The following is an 18,762-nucleotide window of genomic DNA, read 5'->3' as shown; positions in this document are numbered from 1 at the left end:
ACCCAAGGCCTATGGGTCCACACCGTGGTCAGTACCCTGGAGACCAACCAGCCTGCATCTCCTGCTTTCTGTACAGAGCCCTGAACCAAGAATCTAGGGCCACAACCCATGATGCCCGAACACATCCCAGAGTCCATTACAGACACGGACGAGGAGGGCAGGCCAGGGCCTCCTCAGGACTGGAGATGCCGGCCAGGGAGGCTCTGAGAAGACCCTCGGGCCTCTCACTTCCCAGCGCTGGGCTTCCAGACCGGAGCTGACTCCAGGGCAGGCCTTCCTCGTGTTCTCTATGCTGCTCCCACAGACCTTCCCAAAGTGTCCCCAGACTTTCCTTCTTCCCCCTTCTTCCCATGTGCTGACCAAATGGAGCCAACACTTAATTTCTTCCGGAGTCCCCCAAAGTGATCGAACCTGCCACCTTTCCCTGGAGAATGCCCACTTTCATGGGATTGTAAAGAGACGCTTCCTCTAAGTGGAGAACACTTACACTTGAAGTTAAGGATGGGAAGCCAGCGGTGAGTGGGCTTTGCTTGGGACTAGGGCTGGGGAGGTGGGGGGCTGTATAGGTTACTCACTCCTAGATATGCCCGGCTCCCCGTGCCTACTGAGGGGCTGTTTACACCCATTCTCTTAGTTTCTCCTTTCCAACTACAATCTAGGGATATAGGAAATACACATCTTATGATTTTTAAAATCTATACATTCATGCTAGATCCCCAGAAATTGTAAAGCGTGAGGTTACAACCGCACTTCTCTTATTCCGCCAAGCATACAGCTCCTCCTCCTGACCACTTCCGCTCGGAGTATTTTATATCTTTTCTTGGGCAAGGTAATTAACCTCTTTGTGTCTCAGGCACTTCAGCTCTAACACGGTGACACTCTTTTATAAGAGGCCGTGACGGGGGTGCTCAGAGCGTCCCCGCATAAAAAAGTGACACGTGAAGCAGCAGCAGAGAGAAAAGTCAATCCCGGTAACATCATTATGTTAGAAAACTTTACGAGGAGCACAGCCCGGCGCGAATTAGGTTTCAGTGCGATTGTGACCTGGAAGCAAATGTGATTGTCCATGAAGAGATCTCACCCGCTCTGACAGGGACGTTGCAGTCTGTTGTTTCGGATTGTGCGATGTCTGGGAGGACTCCTACCAATCACTGCCTCAATGCTTGTCTTTCAGATGTGCGGTGCCCAGAGAGGTTAAGGGACTTGCACATGGTCACACAGCCAGCCTCTAGATCTCACACCTTGGGGATTCTGAGTGTAGTGCTTTTAAACAGGCTGCCGTTACATCAAACTACAGAGGACATGACATATTCATGCCCACTGCACAGATCTCTTCTCCATTTTTCAATGAATTACAGTCCAGCAGAACCACAGCCCCAGTGGATCTTTCTCTCCCTCTCTCTCCGCGCTCTCTCTCTCTCTCTCTCTCTCTCTAACTGTCACAGGAATCACCGAGAAGACTCTTCCTGCAGCAACAAAGTGTCCATGTAGATTCACCCTTGAAGCAGGTACCTCTGTGATGAGATTGGATGTGTTGCGATGTTTGGAGCACCCCGATTCTATACAATTTGATTCTAGGAGGAAATTCTCAGAAAGATGGTTGCATCTTTTAGATGAGCAAAGTTTGAAAACTAAGTAGGTCGGGAAGTTCTGCTGGGCCAAGAAGATGCACAGAGTACATTTCTCCACTGGAGACGGGTTCTGCGCTGTGCAGATGGGAAGTAGGTTTCAGGGGAAAATCAGTGCCCTGTCCTCTGTCTGATGTGTGTCTGTGTGTGTGGGGTGGTGGTGGGGGGGGGGGTAAGAGGGGGAGAATCCCGGACAGAGGTTCTTCTGCAGCCTTGGGTCAACAAAATTAACCACAATTCTGTCTTCTGTTTCTCAAGCATTGTCATCTGTCAAAGGATTTTCACTTTTTCAAACTTCTGTCCTCACAAACATCCTTAGATGTGGAAGGGATAGAAATGTGTATCTTCATATTACAAGTTATAAAACTTGTAAGTGCCTTAGAGTCCATCCTTTAAATGGGCCTTAACACCATTCTAGCCCATTGAAATATATTTGTTTTAATTTCCTCTTTAGTAGTTTATAACAGGCACCAGTGAAGAGTAATGTGTGTATTAAGAGTTGATGTAAACGTTAAAGCATTTCACTATATGTTACTTACAGGTTTAATATAACAGGACTATTTACACAAAAAATGTCATCCTGAGACTCTACCCATTCTAACTATGTGCTGCTGCTTACAAGTCTCTCTTCTCCTAAACAGTTTTCACAGCCAAATTCTAGCCAAGAAAATCAAGCTTATTTGTTTACAGTCTCTACTTATTTCGCCCACAAAAGAGCTATTGGTTGGATGTTTAATTTCTCATCTCTGTGTTTGTTTTAAAAAGTTACATAGCTTGCAATGCCAGAGTGGCTCAGTTGGTTGGGCACCTAAGGGTTCGATTCCCAGTGAGGACACATGCCCTGGTGGTGGTGGAGGAGGGGGCAAGGAGAAAGCCAATGTTTTACTCTCACATCGATGTTTCTCTCCCTCTCCCTCTCTCTCTAAAAACCAGTTTTAAAATAATCTTATACAATAAAAAGCTAATATGCAAACAGACCAAACGGCAGAACGACTTGGTCACTATGACATGCACTGACCAACAAGGGGCAGACGCTCAGTGCAGTAGCTGCCCCCTGGTGGTCAGTGTGCCAGAAGCCGGGCTCATGGCTGGCGAGGGCAGCGGTGGTGGCGAGAGCCTCTCCTGCCTCCCTGGCAGCACTAAGAATGTCCGACTGCTGCCTTAGGCCTGCTCCCCTCGGGAGCCATCAGTTGGACATCCCCTGAGGGCTCTTGGACTGTAAGAGGGTGCAGCCAGGGCTGAGTGACCCCTCTCCCCAAGTGCATGAATTTGGTGCACTGCACCGCTAGTCTAAAAATAAAATAAAAGTTACATTGTTTTCTGATTAGCTGCATTTCTACCCAGAACAAAATTCCTTCATTTTCCTGCACCTAACATGAAAGGATTTGGGGGTGGTGCTGGGAGATGATTTGTTTGTGAGCTTTCAGTCCAAAGTTGAATTACAGTTAGTCCCTACGAATTATCAAGACATGACTGCAAGGCACATAACCACTGAATAGGTCATATGAACTGGACAGAAATGAAGGTACAGTTACATACTGCACATATGTTTGACATTGAACCAAATGCTCATAACCAGTGTTTGAATTAAAATGGAAAATTTACAGAGAGTGAATGGCTTATGGCAGGGGATAGCAAACTCCTTCTGTAAAGAGCCAGATAAAAAGTATTTTCATCTTTGCGGGCTATGGGGTCTCTGTCACAACTACTCAGCTCTGCTGTTATAGCAGGGAAGCAGCTGTAGATGATATGTAAATGAATGTTCGTGGCTGTGTTCCAATAAAATTTTATTGATAAAAACAGGCGGCAGGCCAGGTTTGGCTCACAGACTTAAGTTTGCTGACCCCTGGTCTATGGTCTATTAAATTGAGGTTAACATGGATGTCATCCCCAGACATCAAGATGTCTAAATGTATAGGAATGGATTTGTTTCTCCCCTGGGTAACAGGCAAATGCAAAACAGTAGTGGCTTCTATTTCCTCCATCATTTCTATCTAAAGCATTGTCAATACCCCATGTTACTTAGCCTAAACAGAGAAACAGAAGTTTAACCTCGCTCAATCTAAGGGAGAACCTATTTAAAAAAAATAACTTTTATTCTTTTATTTATCATACAACTAACAGCTGTGCATTGAAGTGAAATAATAAAATAAAAATACAGATAAGCTCAAAAAATATAACAAGACATTTTGAGCTACACTGTCCAAACTTTGTGGTTTTTAAAAAATAAATATGAGATCAAACTGCGCATAGTTTTGTTTTATATTTTCTAATTTAACAATAGATCCAGTTTTCGTTCATTTTTTAAAAAAATGCAGTATTATCAGTCATCAGGAAAATGCAAACTAAAACCATAATGAAATAACACTTCATCCCTAGTGGAATGTCTAAAACTAAAAGGACTGAAATATTGAGGTTTGACAAGGAAGTGGAGCAACCAAAATTCTCACACACTGCTGATGGAGTGTGAAATGGTAGGTAATCCACTTTGGAAAACTGGCCATTTTTTATAAAATTAAGCACATGTATCCTTATGGCCCAGTAATTCCAATTTTGAGTATATACCCAAGAGAAGTAAGTATCTATGTCCCTTCTGGAAAACTGGCCATTAAAAAAAAATTTAAATTAAACACATGTGTCTTTATAGCCCAGCAATTCTACTCTTGAGTATATATCTAAGATAAATGTCTATGTCCCACACAAAACATGTACAAGGATATTCATGGCAGTTTTATTCACAATAGCCCCAAATAGGAAACAACCCAAACATCCATTCAGGTGAGACTTGCATATCTATAAATGGAATAGCAGTAAGCAAAAGAAGAAGCAAACAACCAGTCAACCATTCACCAATATATGGTGATGAAGTCCATCAGCAAAACTAATCTCTGGAGATGAACATCAGCACAACTGCAACTCGCCCAAACCAAGATCTAGAATATTCCAACCCCAGCAGGTTTCCATAGTCTCTTTCTAACATCTTGACTTGAAAGGTGGTTAGAAGGATGCAGACATTTATCAAAACTTATAAAACAGTGCATTTAAGATCTGTACCTTTAAGAGATGTAAATTATACCTTAAAAAGATAAGTGTTCTAAAATACAGTTGCTTTTTGCCTTAAAGAGAAAAAAAAAAAAATCAAACCGAAATGGAAGACAGTATTCGAAGGAGCACGGTGTTAACTAACAAAATCTGAAATGGAACGAGGTGAGCCAACCCTTGTTTTGATATGACAACCTTTATTGAGGTCTCTTCAATGTCACATCCAGAGGATTTCTTTTGGGGTCTAGGGTCATAATGATCACCATGGTTTTCTATGCCCTTTTTACCCCAATTTGGAAAACAGATGAGATTTACTAGCAACTGCCTGGAGGAGTATCCTAAAGAAGAGCATCCAAAATGTCAAGGACATTCTAAATAACATCTCCCAGTTCTCACTTATAAGGACCCCTGGGAGACATTCATCCCCGACATCTGGAAACATCTGTGATCCTCCTGAACAATGGTGCTGGTTTTATCTTGTGGACACAGAATTCTGCCGTGGACATCACTCTCCCAGGGGCACCAGGACCAAATAGAAGCCCTTGTGTGGCACGCTCGGTGCTCAGGTTGGACAGCCAAGCTATTTCATTTTCCTATATTTCTTTAAATCAATCAGGCTCCCACTTTAAAAAAATTCTTTGATTGTTTTTTTATTTCTTATTTTAAGTTTGCCGACCATTGATCTAGCTCATCGGATGACTGACCAAAACTTTGTTGCCCAGTTTTAAAGAGAGAAGGATGAGAGAAAGAACGGTGATAGTTACTATTTTGTGAGGGCAGAGGGAGAAGACATGGGTTTAAGTGCTCACACCACTCCAAGCAGAGCAAATTCCTGACCGTACTCCATGCATGGATTTATTGAGCTATTTAGGCAGCCACCCTCCGGAGAATTGCTGTCACTGGGAGAAGGTACTTAAAGGGCCATGTTCATCGCCCCAGAACACAGGGAACTGCGGCAGATTCCGGCTTGCTATTTTCACAGGGACATTTGTTTCCAAACAAAGGGCTCTCTGCGAGCTCTTTTAGAAGCACTTGCATATTTATTCAGCCAACTCTCTGTGCTGGGGATTGTCTTTGGGCACTGAGGTTTTATCAGTGTCTATTTCAAGCAGCATGAAAAAATAGCTCAAGATGAACACATAGGATATCTCCAGCCTAGGACGTGAGATGCTTCCTTTTCTTACTCGGCTGATATTTGGTTTCTCTCTCTCTCCTGCTCTGAAATTGCCACCTGTCTTACAATCTTCAGGGTGCCTCCGTTTCATTGCTGCTGCTTGCTTGTTAGCGATACATGAAATGATAGTGCGCCTCACAAATCCCGGGTTTGATGAACTGTGGTGTTAGGTGTGCACAGCTTTGAGAGAAAGCAGATCTTGTCTGTTAGGACCTATTGGCAAGCTCCCTCTGGTCACGTCCACCATGCAACAAACAAGGTCAAGACGTCATGTCATCCAAGGGGTAATATGCTAATATTCATATGGTGCAAATTAGGAAGGAGGCAAGGTGGGAAAGACAAAAACAGACTCATTCTACCATGGGGACATAATTCAAGTCTCTAACTCTTGGAAAGATCAAATGGAAGTTCCTAATTTAGAAATTCTATTCCTCAAATATTCTGTTTCCAATTCATTCTAGAAATTCCTATGAAGTACAAGGTATTGGACTTCAGTTGAGGAACCAAATAGGGACAGAATGAGACTGTGCCTGCCCTTAACATGCTCACAACCAGTGCAGAGAACACTCCCGTTCTTTCCCTCTCTCTCCCCCTCTCTCTTATTTATATACCTACCTAACTCCTGAACTCAAAAAACAAGTTTGACTTTCAAAGTCACCCAAGTTAGTGGCAACAGAGGTACCACTACCATGTCACACTGTAGAGAGGTGAGAGTCATTCACACCCGCTCCCTGATGTTAGAGAAGTGTGCTTGTGTGTTTAGGAGGGAGATGGGGATGCGTGTCACGGGTAGAGAGAACAGCATGCATACCCTGAGGCCCCACAATGCAACGGGCATGCAAAATGCTAGTTGGTGGCTGGTCTATGGGGCATTTTGGAGTGCTGACAGGGTCCTGGGTAGGCTGGGGAATCCCCCGACCACAACTGAGGAACCAAGACACTGAGGGGGCTGAGACAACCCCCCCCACCCGATTCTACCCTATTCCTGTTAAGATACAAGAACACATGATCAACTAACATATAAAAACAGATTTTTTTTTTCCAAATTTCCATTCTTCCAGTACCACCTTCACCATTTTCACAGACTCACAGGCCATGATGCTCTTATGGTTTCTGTCTAAACTGATTTTTTTCCCTTAAATGAAATTTAAAGGATTTCATATGACTACTATAAAAAATTGTTATTACTATCCAAAAAGAGGAGGGTAAAAACTAACAGGGTTTTCATGTTGATTGCCTGTTTTTGTAAATAAAGTTTTATTGGAACAAAGCTTATTCCTTCATGAAGCTTTCATGATGCAATAGCAGATATAATCAACTAGCTACAGCAAACACCGAATTGCCGGTAATGCCTAGAATACACACTGCCCGGCCCCAGAAACAGCTTGCGCCATCTCTGAGATAAATACAGTTCAGTGTTGACTAGGTGTGGTTGACTGTTTTCTCTCGGTAGAAAAGGGGGATTAACAAAGATTCAAGAGCCATTAATTAAGGCGGCTCTGGCATCAAACTGAGATTTTCTCACTGGTAATAAAAAGGCCGAGGACTGAAAAGGGAATGACTTTATCGCTACATGATTTGATATCAGTCCGTGTTAAAATCCAATACTCCCTAAGATTATGTTCCATATCACCGTATGCCGAGTTTGCACCTGGGGAAACACCGCCTTCAACTAGTACATATATCAAATCAAATCATGTATATAAACGATAGAAGATGTGATTTGGGAGCAAGGATGGGTGAAGATACTGAGACGTTTTTAGCACCAAAAGCACACGAGAACTCACTTTGTCAATACCGGGGACTGGAGTTAGCAGGACCCAGAGGTTTAAGCCAGCGACTTCTGGCAGGTCTTCTGGACTGACTCTCAGCTACTGAGGATCATGATACTGTGCCTGTGCTACCTGCCACATAGGATGACCGCGGTCTTGGCAGACAGAGATGTTGGTAAGACACTTGCTGACCATCAACCATCCTATCATTGCCAATGTCATTCCCAGCCTTCCTCCCAAATGGGTGATAAAGGAGGAGGCTGGGAGGGAGGGAGGCTCTGTCTTCTTGGCGATTCGGTGAGGGCTTGGCACTGCCCGGGAGACCCCGCTGGCCTCACCTTGAGCTAGCAGACGCAGGAAGGGGGCCAGGCGTCCTCTCTAACACCCCAGTTCGGTTTTCCCTGTGGCATTGGGTTCCGTGATACCAGGATCCTGTCCCGCTCTCTGATTACATACGTTTCTGCATCTCTGGGCAAAAGAACCATCTGCCTCCCAGTTTCCAGTGGGCGAGGAAGGTGACTACTTATTTGGAAAGGATGCCTTCAAGCTTTATTTTTATTTTTTCTTATTTTTAAATATATTTTATTGATTTTTTTACAGAGAGGAAGAGAGAGGGATATAGAGTTAGAAACATCGATGAGAGAGAATTATTGATCAGCTGCCTCTTGTACACCCCCCACTGGGGATGTGCCCGCAACCAAGGTACATGCCCTTAGCTGGAATCGAACCTGGGACCTTTCAGTCTGCAGACCGACGCTCTATCCACTGAGCCAAACCGGTTTCGGCGAGCTTTATTTTTAATGCTGTGTCTTAATGTCGGGGCTGCACACCTACCTACCCCGTGGCGTTATAAACCATTCAGAACAAATAGAGCCTCCATATGTCACGTGTCTCCTGCAAGGGGACTGAGGCTGACATAAAAAATAAACAACTAAAAAAAACCCCAAACCAACAACAACAAAAACGTAGCTGTAGCAGCAGCAACGAGAGCAGAGGACAGAGCCTGTGTCCCCACTAGAGGAGGAACCCGAGAGAACACCTATCATTTATTTAGCACCTACTGTGTGCCAAGCCTGGTGCTAAAGGCATCATCCTCCTGAAACCCAATGCACAGCACAATCCCGCAAGGTTTCCACGATAAGCCTCATGTTGTAGGCGAGCTCGCTCCACCTGCAGCAAAATGACACATCTTGCCTGAGGGGAGACAGCGAGAGGGTAGGGCTGGATTTGAACCCAGCTCAGGCGAACCCCAAAGCCCTCTGTTCCCCCCCTCCGCTCCGCCCCATTGTGTAATGGAAACCTCTCCCTTTTCTAAGGTGAGAATGTGCTGAGCATCCCGTTTCGGGGACACAGGCGGCAGGGAGAAATGTGTTAGTAAAGCTGAAGGAATTTTAATACTTCCTTTGCAGGCTGGGTGTTAATGGCCTTCCAGTCCCACAGTGGCGGTGACCTCACTGGGCCGCCAGTGCCCAAATGGAATGTGTGTGTGTGTGTGTGTGTGTGTGTGTGTGTGTTTTCTAATCTCCTGGGCAGAGGCAGGAAAACATTCAAGGAGCAGCAGATTTTTAGTTCCAAGCTCCAATGGCATTTTAAAAAAATAAAAATATAAAGTTCCCAGCCTTTCACTGACTTTTGGGGGGGGCCCTTTGGGGAAAGGAGAAGGCGGTGGGGGGTCGGGGGGGAAGGTTCAAGCCACCTCTCTGGTGAGCAGAAGGCAATGATCACAGTGAATCTTGGAAACGCAGTCACAGGCTGGGAGGTAACCAGGGAACAAATGAAGAAATAAACTAAAATTAGAAAGACATTAAGTGCCCTGATGATGATTTTTATGTAATTTCCCAAGTACACAGGGCACCCTACAATATGAATTTCCTCATTATTAAGCCAGTAAGATCCAGCCGGAGAACCGACGCGCACATCAATGTAATTTGTGCGCCCAACGAAAGTGATTTTAACCGAGGTTAAGTGCCTTTAATCCAGAAGGTTTGTTTTAATGTAAGTTTAACACGGACGGGGAAGCGAGAGAAGCACGGAACAACAGAAACCTCCCGTGGACGCATCTCAGCATCCGCACTGAGCGCATCCATCCCACGCGATCGACCCGTGGGGACGTTCCCGTTGAAAGTATAAATCGGAATTTAGAGACTTTATAAAAAGTGGTTTTTAAGCTCCATGCGCCCCAAATGAGAAGGTGTCAATGAGTGCTCAGGGACTCTTAAATTCAGAGATGATTCAATTGCTCTATTGTACAAACACATGTATGGAATTGTCACGGCGAAAAATGCTGGGAAATAAACGCCACACAGCAACCTCGCACAGAACCGAAGACAGGCTCTGCCCACCTCTCAAAGGCACGGGCCACACACCACACCTGTAAGTTCAGAGAGCTGACTGCATGGCTGGGGGTTTTCAGAAAGAAAAGAAATCGACTGGGGGTGGCAGCCATAACACCTTGCCTAGCATCTCTGTTATAGACATGGAGGGGGGAGGGCACCCCATTGGAAGGGCAGAGGACCATGGGAACTGGTCACACGTTGGAAGCAGGCCGGGTCCACGACTTTCCCACAGCACACAAGTCTTGAGTCTGGCCTAATTCTTATCTTCCATTTGTTCTGTTCGCCTCCTGACCCCAAAGTCTGTCCCATCCCTGGATCCTCTCCTTTTGTCAATGAGCCACTGGAAGCCAAGGTTTATCAAAAGTGGGTGAGCCCCAAACCCCGCCATTTGTCCACTGTCAACTGCCCATGTGTAAAAAAAACAACAACACACCATTGATTTCAGAGAGGAAGGGAGAAGGAGAGACAGAAACATCAGTGATGACAGAATCACGAATCGGCTGCCTTCTGCGGGCCCCACACTGGGGATCGAGCCCACATCCCAGCCATGTGCCCTGACCGGGAATTGAACCGTGACCTCCTGGTTCCTGGGTCAACACTCAATCACGGAGCCACTCTGGCGGGGCACCTGTCCACCTTCACTGAGTTTTTGCCATGCACAGTTATGCAAGAAGCCTGCCCCCTGCAACCGTTTTCAACAGCAAACACACAGGAGGATCTAATGTCTTCTCAGGGAGGGAACTGGCAAGAGGCGACAGACTGTAGAAACACTGTTGTCTAAACAGGATTAAAAGCATCGATTCTCACTTCACGCCTGGGCTTTTAGTCAAACCTGATGTTCCTCTTCTCCTGGTAAAAAACACAAACCCAGAGAAGCTGAATTACTTGTTCTGGACCCGGATCAAAGCAGCCATGGCTGAGGGCTGAACAGACGCACACCCAGACTTGTTCTGTGTCTGTGACAGCTTTTCAGAAAGTAAAGCCAGGGAGATGCTGGATTTGGATGCCTTTTCAAACGGCCACAGTTAACCACCTGACCCATCTCACATCCCCGAGCAAAGCATGGCGCTCACTGCGACGACAGCAGGAGGAAGACTTGGGGCTTGCCTTTTAGGGGCTTATCATCAAGCCAGGGAGCCTCCCCGGGGTGTGAAGAATCACATTGTGATCAAGTTTGCAGCTCATGGAGGTGTGTTCACTGCACTCCAGGGACATGGGGAAGAATGCATAACCCTGCCTAGGGTGTGGGGTCCAATGGAGGCTTCAAAGAGGAAGTGACATTTCAGCAGGCTCCTGGGGTGAGCTGGAGGAAGAGGAGGAGGAGGGGGAGGCCCAATGCCAGGGAATAGCCTCAGCAGAAACATGGGCCTGGATCACGTGTCACTGCCTGCGAGACAGCATTGAGCTTGACCTCACCCAAACCACCTGGGGCGGGAGTAGGGGAGCCACAGTAAAGGCATGAGGCCTGTGAGTCAGCATGGTCCTGGGGGGGAGAGGGGGGCTTGGAACTGGGGTGTCTATTGGTAGGAGATGAGAGGATGGGAGTGGGAGCTGGAGATGAGGTCACAGAGCAGCCATAAGTGGCATGCCTGGCCATTAAGTGCAAAAGTAGGCAAACGATAGCCTTCGGGCTAAACCCAGGCCTTCACCTGCTTTTATAAATAAAGTTTTATTAGAATACAACCATACCACTTTGTTATATATTTCCTGTGTCTGCTTTTGTGCTACATCAGCGTTGAGTGGTTGAGAGAGATCATAGGGCCCACAAAGGCAAACATATTTCCTATGAGGCTCTTTTTATTTCATTTCATTTCATTTCATTTTATTTTTTAAAATATATTTTATTGATTTTTTACAGAGAGGAAGAGAGAGGGATAGAGAGTTAGAAACATCAATGAGAGAGAATCATTGATCAGCTGCCTCTTGCACTGGGGATGTGCTCGCAGCCAAAGTACATGCCCTTGACCAGAATCGAACCTGGGACCTTTCAGTCTGCAGGCTGATGCTCTATCCACTGAGCCAAACCTGTTTCAGCTATGAGGCCCTTTTTAAAAAAAACAAAAAAAACAAAAAAAAAAACACACTTGCTGATCCCTGGCTTAAAGGCGCATTAGCATTTCTGTAACTGACTCAAGTGCCTCTTCTGGAGTTATGACACTCCTACAGCCCCTAAGCGCGTGTCCTAAACCTTCTCCCTTTCCCCCATCAAGGGCAATGAGCAGTTTATCTGCATCATAAGTTTGTCCAGACACCTCGTTCACAATCTCAAATTCTGTCATTTGTCTATTGTTTCTTTTTTATTTCTCGTCTTTATTTCAGGGCTGAGCCTCAGACTCGCCTGTGCTGACATCGGTCTAAGCCTCCCACCCTGCCAGCAGAAGCTCATCACTCACCGTTGAGTCATTCTGCTTCCTTTGCCTCCTTCCCAAGTTCTTCATAAATTTTGGTACCACTTTTAGAATGCTGCCGAAAATCGATTTTTTTTTCTTCACTTGCTGTTACCGCTTTCAAGTTCCATGCTCTGACAAATAGCTGTTCCTCCGGAAAAAGGCTTCCCTAGCCTTTACAAACCCATTGGAAAATATAAGGTATACCAACCAGCACTCACAGAAGAATTAAAAAATATTCATGCTATTCTAATGGGCCACACTTTTACTAATAAATCCCCCCTATACATTTAAAACCAAGCTTGATCTATAAAAGTTAGATTTACACATAATTCTCCAGGGGAAATATCTCTAAGACAGAGCAAGGAGTGTGATTACTGTTTTATTATCCCCTTGAATAAAGTAGCATTGCAAAGACAACTCAGAATTTTAAAAGCGAATTTTTATAGCATTCAGTGTATATTACTACCTTGGTCCAAATCCCCTTACTGTGTTGTCTGGAGTAAATTAATTAACCTTTCTGTGCCTCAGTCTCCTCATCTGACGAGAAAAGAGGAGGAAGGAAGAGAAGGATTTTAGCTAACCTATCTCATGGGTTGTTGTGAAGATCAAATGGGATGAAGTATTTAAAGAGGTTAAGCCAGTGCCTGGCATGTAGGAAAGACCTTATGTTAGCGATTACTATAATATGATTCTTAGGTTTCTTTCTTTTGGCCCCCCTTCCTTCCTTCCCTTCCCTTTTACTCTCCCACTGCCACCAGCGTCTATACCAATAAAAGAGAAAGATGCAAATTAACTGTACCTCTGCAACACCCACCAGCCAATCAGGAGTATGCAAATTGACCCAACAAAAATGGTGGGTTAATTTGCATATCCAGGCACCAAGTGGCTGGAAGCAGGAAGCTTGAATCATCACCATGGTGATGACGCAGGCATTCCGCATTGCCCCAGCTGTTCCAGGCCTCAGGGCAGCATGGGAAGACAGAAAGGTGGCTCTGGGCTGGAACAAAGGTGGTGCCAGAAGGCAGGGAAAGGAAGGCCCATTCTTACATGAATTTTCATGCATCGGGCCTCTAGTGAAGAATAAGAATATACTGGGAACAACACAGTGTGATCATCCTGGTTTGCCTCCTGGCTCTCTGACTTCCCACCCAGGAAAACTTCCTCCACCACTCCTGGCCTATGTGGTTTGGGTGAGGTCAAACTCAATCCTGTCTCCCAGGGACTGGCACATGATCCAGGCCTGATCTATCACAGTAGTCTGCCCTTCTCCCCAAGCAATGTGCTCCTGGAGGGGCACATGACCTAAGTTAGGCCAATCGCAATTGGTCCCTGGGCACAGGTGGGGTCTCTCTCTAGTTGTTGGATAGATTGCAGGCCTGGAGCTGTTGGTAACTGCTATCTTTATTGGCCCTGGGGAAAATCTCCCCAGAAATGAAACCAACATAGCAAAATCCAGCTGTGACAGATGAAGAGGAACCATGGCTGAAAAGAACAAGAGCCCTTGGATCCAGCTGTGTTACTCTGGACTGTTCAGTTACATGTGTGGATTTAAAAAAAATATATATTTTTTAATTGATTTTTTTACAGAGAGGAAGGGAGAGGGATAGAGAGTTAGAAGCATCAATAAGAGAGAAACATTGATCAAGTGCCTCCTGCACACTCCCTACTAGGGATGTACCTGCAACCAAGGTACATGCCCTTGACCAGAATCGAACCTGGGACCCTTGAGTCCACAGGCCCCATGGCTCTATCCACTGAGCCAAACAGGTTAGGGCTACATGTGTGGATTTTTATTTTTATTTTTTAGCTTATGCCAGTTTGAGCTTTATATTCCATTACTTGCATCCAAAGAGTTCTGACACATAAGAACAAAGTGACCTGGGGCCTATGGCTAGAATTGAATGCAAATCTTGCTAATCTTGGTATTGCAAAGAAAGCCTGGCGAGGAGAGTTGGCGGGCATGAATGGCAATCTTGGTCTGTCCTTAGCCAGGTGGGGATTGCCGTGTCATCTTTCTGGGTCCTAGTGAACTTATATGTCAAATGAGAGAGGTGAGTGAAAATCAATCTCTGAGATCCCTTTTCAGTTCTAACATTCCCCAGAGTCTCTATTATTCCTGGGTTTCTTTCGGTTACGTATATTGTGGTATAAATGGTTACCCATTCTCATATTGTCTGCTTCCTTCAGTTTCAACTAAAAAAAACAACCATTCTATTAGCACCTCCGTACCTATATTCCAAGCATTTCTTTCTTTCCCTTCCATTTCCTTCTGCAGAAAATATATTTATGTTTGTGTACTTGGGCATGATGACCCCATTTTCTTCCCATTTCTACATTTTTAAATCTAATTAAGGTGATACGCTCCTTGAGGGTTGAAACTAGAGTTTTCCTGTGGGTGTAAACATTATTTATTTTTTAATTGCTAACCAAGTTGCCAGCTTTTACAGAGCTGCAGGATATGGGTTTTAAGTAATGTAAGCAGGAAATGGGTCTCCGGCCCACACAAAATAAATGCAAAAGTGCTGATTTTCCTTGAGTCCACATCTGGCTTACTCATTTATAATTCCAGCCTGCCCTGAAATTCTCCCACAGACCGACAATGCGACATCCGCATCTCCAGAATGTCAGACCCAAAAATGGAGCATTAGGTGATCATCCTGTGAGCCCCACTCGCACCTATAAATAATCTGGCTATTTCAGATAATAGCATACTCTCTCTTCAATGATAGGATATGGGATCCGAGCTAAGTGAATATTAGCTTGCTATCTTCACATTCACCGATTTTAAGTAATTCAATAAGCTCTAAAGTTTGGAGGGGGCAAAAGGACCTGGCTGAATGTGGTCAACTAACCCGTCATCAAGAGACAGAGCTGTCCAGAGGAAAAAGACTCTCCCAAACCGGATGATACATGCAGGAAGCTCTCCTGTCTGATGACCCATTCTTGTTCATCAGGACCCTACGTATAAACAAGTCTCCTACCTCAATTGCCTTAATGGCTACTTCTTGGCAATTAGGACAAAATAATCTGGAGGCAGAGGTTTTCGGGGCTGGTGAGTTCAGCAGTTCAATGATGCCATTCAGGGCGTGACTTCTGTCTGTCTATCTCCTCTTCCATCCACAGTGCCTGCTTTGTCCTAGAGTGGCCTTCCCCAGGGGGTGGAGGACAGCTCCCTGTGGCTCCTTGTTTCCTTATTCATGTGCATTGGAAGGGATGGCCCTTCTTCTGCCCCAATAGTCTAAGCATGAGTCTTTTTGTTTTTGTAATTTTGATGAAATTTCAAATTTGCTGAAAAGTTGCCAAGAAAAGTACAAAGAATTCCTGTATATCCTTCTTCCAGATTTACAATTCTCAATATTTTGTCACATTTTCTTTCTCTTTTTCTCTTGCTAAACACACACACACACACACACACACACACACTCCTTGAACCATGGACAGTTAGTTACAGATACTGAGAGCAAGAGCATTCTCTTGCCAAAGCTGGTTTGGCTCAGTGGTAGAGCGTCGGTCTGCGGACTGAAAGGTCCCAGGTTCGATTCCGGTCAATGGCATGTACATTGGTTGCGGGCACATCCCCGGTAGGGGGTGTGCAAGAGGCAGCTGGTCGATGTTTCTCTCTCATTGATGTTTCTAGCTCTCTCTCTCTCCCTTCCTCTCTGTAAAAAATCAATAATATATATATAAAAGAGCATTCTCTTATATAACCACAGTCCAATGATCAAAGTCAGGAAACTTAAAATTGATACAATGCTATATTCTAATTTATAGTCCACATTCAAATTTCACTAATTGGCATAAAAATGTTCTTTAGAGCTATTTCACCTCTGATCCCTGATTCAATCTGGATTGTGCATTGCATTTAGTTGTCACATCTCTATTGGTTTGGGACAGTTCTTCAGACTTGCATAATCTTGGCAGTTTTTAAAGGGGTCTGGCTATTTTTTGTAATTGAGCCTATTTGCTGTCTTATTATTGAGATTTTATAAGCTCTACTTTCAAGTCCTTTATCAGATATTTATAAAGATTTTCTCCTACTTTGTTGGGCTTATCTTTTCATGAATTTCACATGGTCCTCTGAGAGTGGACATTTTTAATTTCGATGAAATCTAACTCATCATTTATTTCTTGCATGGATCATGAGCATGAATCTCAAATTCATTCTCATTGGATGGGACGAGGTCACATGTTCACACCATGAACCAGCGACTGGCTGGGACACAGAAAGTATAAATAGGCTTGAGTCAACCAAGATAGTCCCAGCCTTGAAGTTTTCCCTGAAGTGTAGAAATGCAAGATGTAGGAAAGTGAATTCAATAAACCCTAGGTACAGTTAGGATGCTGGGCAGGGTACCAAGAAACATCCCCAAGTAGTGGCTCCCCGCAGAGAGCCTGTCAGAGCCATGTTGCCTGGGACTTTCCCTCTCCAGCCAGCCTCCTCCTCCATGGCTGCATTTCCATGTCCCAGAATCCAAGAGCCTGCAACGTTAAGTCTTCAAACCCCATTGTGGGATTGTGGCAGAAGATGCCTGGCCTTTCGTCCCACGCTCTTAGGGGGCAGTGGCCATGTCTCAGGCATCTCCAGAGTCCCCTCACAGCACCTAGCCCAAACCCATTCAGTTCTGCCTTCACCAAATCCCCAAGTGATGGGAGGAATAAAACAACAGCAATCCCATTCAGTGCCTCACCGGCACACATCCCAACATCTTCCTTAGGCCTGCCTAAACCACGCCCTTTGCCTGTCAATTTCTTATTCCCTAGATTTGGAAGCACCAAAGAGAGAGTGAAGGTATTTTGTACTCTGGCTATATCAAAGCACATCTATTACAAACCCCTATTATCTGATGTTTACGGACCACTAATTTTTAATCTACTAAAATGTTCTTTTTTGCATTAATAAAGTATATAATTGTTTGGAAGAGAGGGTGGCTGGGAGGAAAAAAAATCAGATTTTTCCTAAATCAAGTTTGGAAAAATGCCAACGTGCCAAATGTCTCCCTTTCTTCCACAACAAAAGTTTTATGCTTTCTTCCCTCTAAAAAAATTAGGGCAAATGATCACTGCTGTCAATACTCATGTCTCTTGTCTCCCTTCATTCTCACCAATACAAGCCAAACTGTATTCCATTGTCCAGATGGGACAATGGAGTCTCTGAGTGGTTATGCGGTATGTCCAGAATACTAGTGGCTCTGAAACGCATATGAGTAACTGCTCTGGACTACAAATCTGCCATCCACGACATCCACCTCCTATCTTTTTACCAACTGCCACTCGAGTTTTATCTGAAAAAACCCCCACAGTTATTCTATTTTCATGCCATCTCTGTTTACACCTGCCCTTGGCAATACATCATTAGTGTCACATCTGAATTCCGCATGCTGACATCCCCCCACAACTGGATTTTGGAAGTGGGGCAATTTATATTTATAGATAAGGCAAAGAGGGAAAAAATTTTTGAGACTCCACTTACATTCTTTGGACATTCCCACTTCAAAGCACTTCTGGAGTCGACAGTACTGGCATCGATTCCTGGTGACTTTATTAATAACACAGTTCTTATCTCGGTGACAAGTGTAAATCATGTTCTTCTGAATACTTCTGCGGAAAAACCCCTGCAAGCAAGCAAGCGAGAGAAAACCAAGTCAAACCACGGAGCTTTGCGAGAAATCAAAGCCAACCTTATCGATGCATTGATGGCTCGTTTTGAGTAATGAAGTGATGGCAGCAGAAACATTAACTCAGTTAAGCCTTAAAGTCCTTGTGAAATATTAATAATCAGTTCATATTCTCTCTCTCTCTCTCTCTCTCTCTCTCTCTCTCTCTCTCTCTCTCTCTCTCTCTTTCTCTGCAAACCAGAGAGCCCCTTTTAATCAAAACTAGAGCTGATTGTTATTATCTTGCTAAGGGAAGTTAATACCAAGCTGATTCATTTGGAAAACATAATGTAGAGTTGGATTCTCTCCAAATAGGCTAACTTCATAAGTGGTTCCCTCATCGGCCAATGATCTCAGAGAAGTCCACTCTCAAGAAACCCAATGTCAGAGCCACCACATTTACTGGTTCTCTCATTAACGAGTTAAATAAGTCTTCAATGTGTGCTTACTGAATATTTGGATTAATTACCATTTTTTAACTCTTGGAAAATTACATTTTGACAACAAAAGCGGTTTATCCTACTTTTATGAAACACTGATAGAATAAAGCAGGCTGTTGGCTCCATGAACACTGGGGCCTGGCCTTCTGTGTCCTCCTGTTTCTCTCACACAGCTTTGCAGACAACAGGTAATCTAGTGATGCGTGTTAAACACACAGATGAATGAGCAGGGAGTGAAGGGTAGACCTGCTGCCCTCTCTCTCCTCTATTGCCCAACAAAACCCTCTGTGTCGCCATGAGCATTAATACCCGGGAGTTTCACTCTC

General features: G+C 44.5%; 1 protein-coding gene across 5 annotated transcripts in view; it reads right to left on the bottom strand.

The window, feature by feature from the left end:
• Positions 1 to 18,762, bottom strand: part of RARB (retinoic acid receptor beta) — a 625,020-nt gene that overhangs the window by 51,636 nt on the left and 554,622 nt on the right. For all 5 annotated transcript variants that reach the window (XM_084902993.1, XM_084902995.1, XM_084902994.1 and 2 more), the window contains one exon: positions 17,813 to 17,954. In XM_084902993.1, the coding sequence (XP_084759119.1) occupies positions 17,813 to 17,954 (142 nt within the window). The remainder of the gene's footprint in view (positions 1 to 17,812; positions 17,955 to 18,762) is intronic.

Source organism: Pipistrellus hanaki (assembly GCF_964339955.1).
Source record: "Pipistrellus hanaki genome assembly, chromosome: 13".
NCBI classification, from domain to species: domain Eukaryota; kingdom Metazoa; phylum Chordata; class Mammalia; order Chiroptera; family Vespertilionidae; genus Pipistrellus; species Pipistrellus hanaki.
This window is presented reverse-complemented; position numbering and strand designations above follow the sequence as displayed.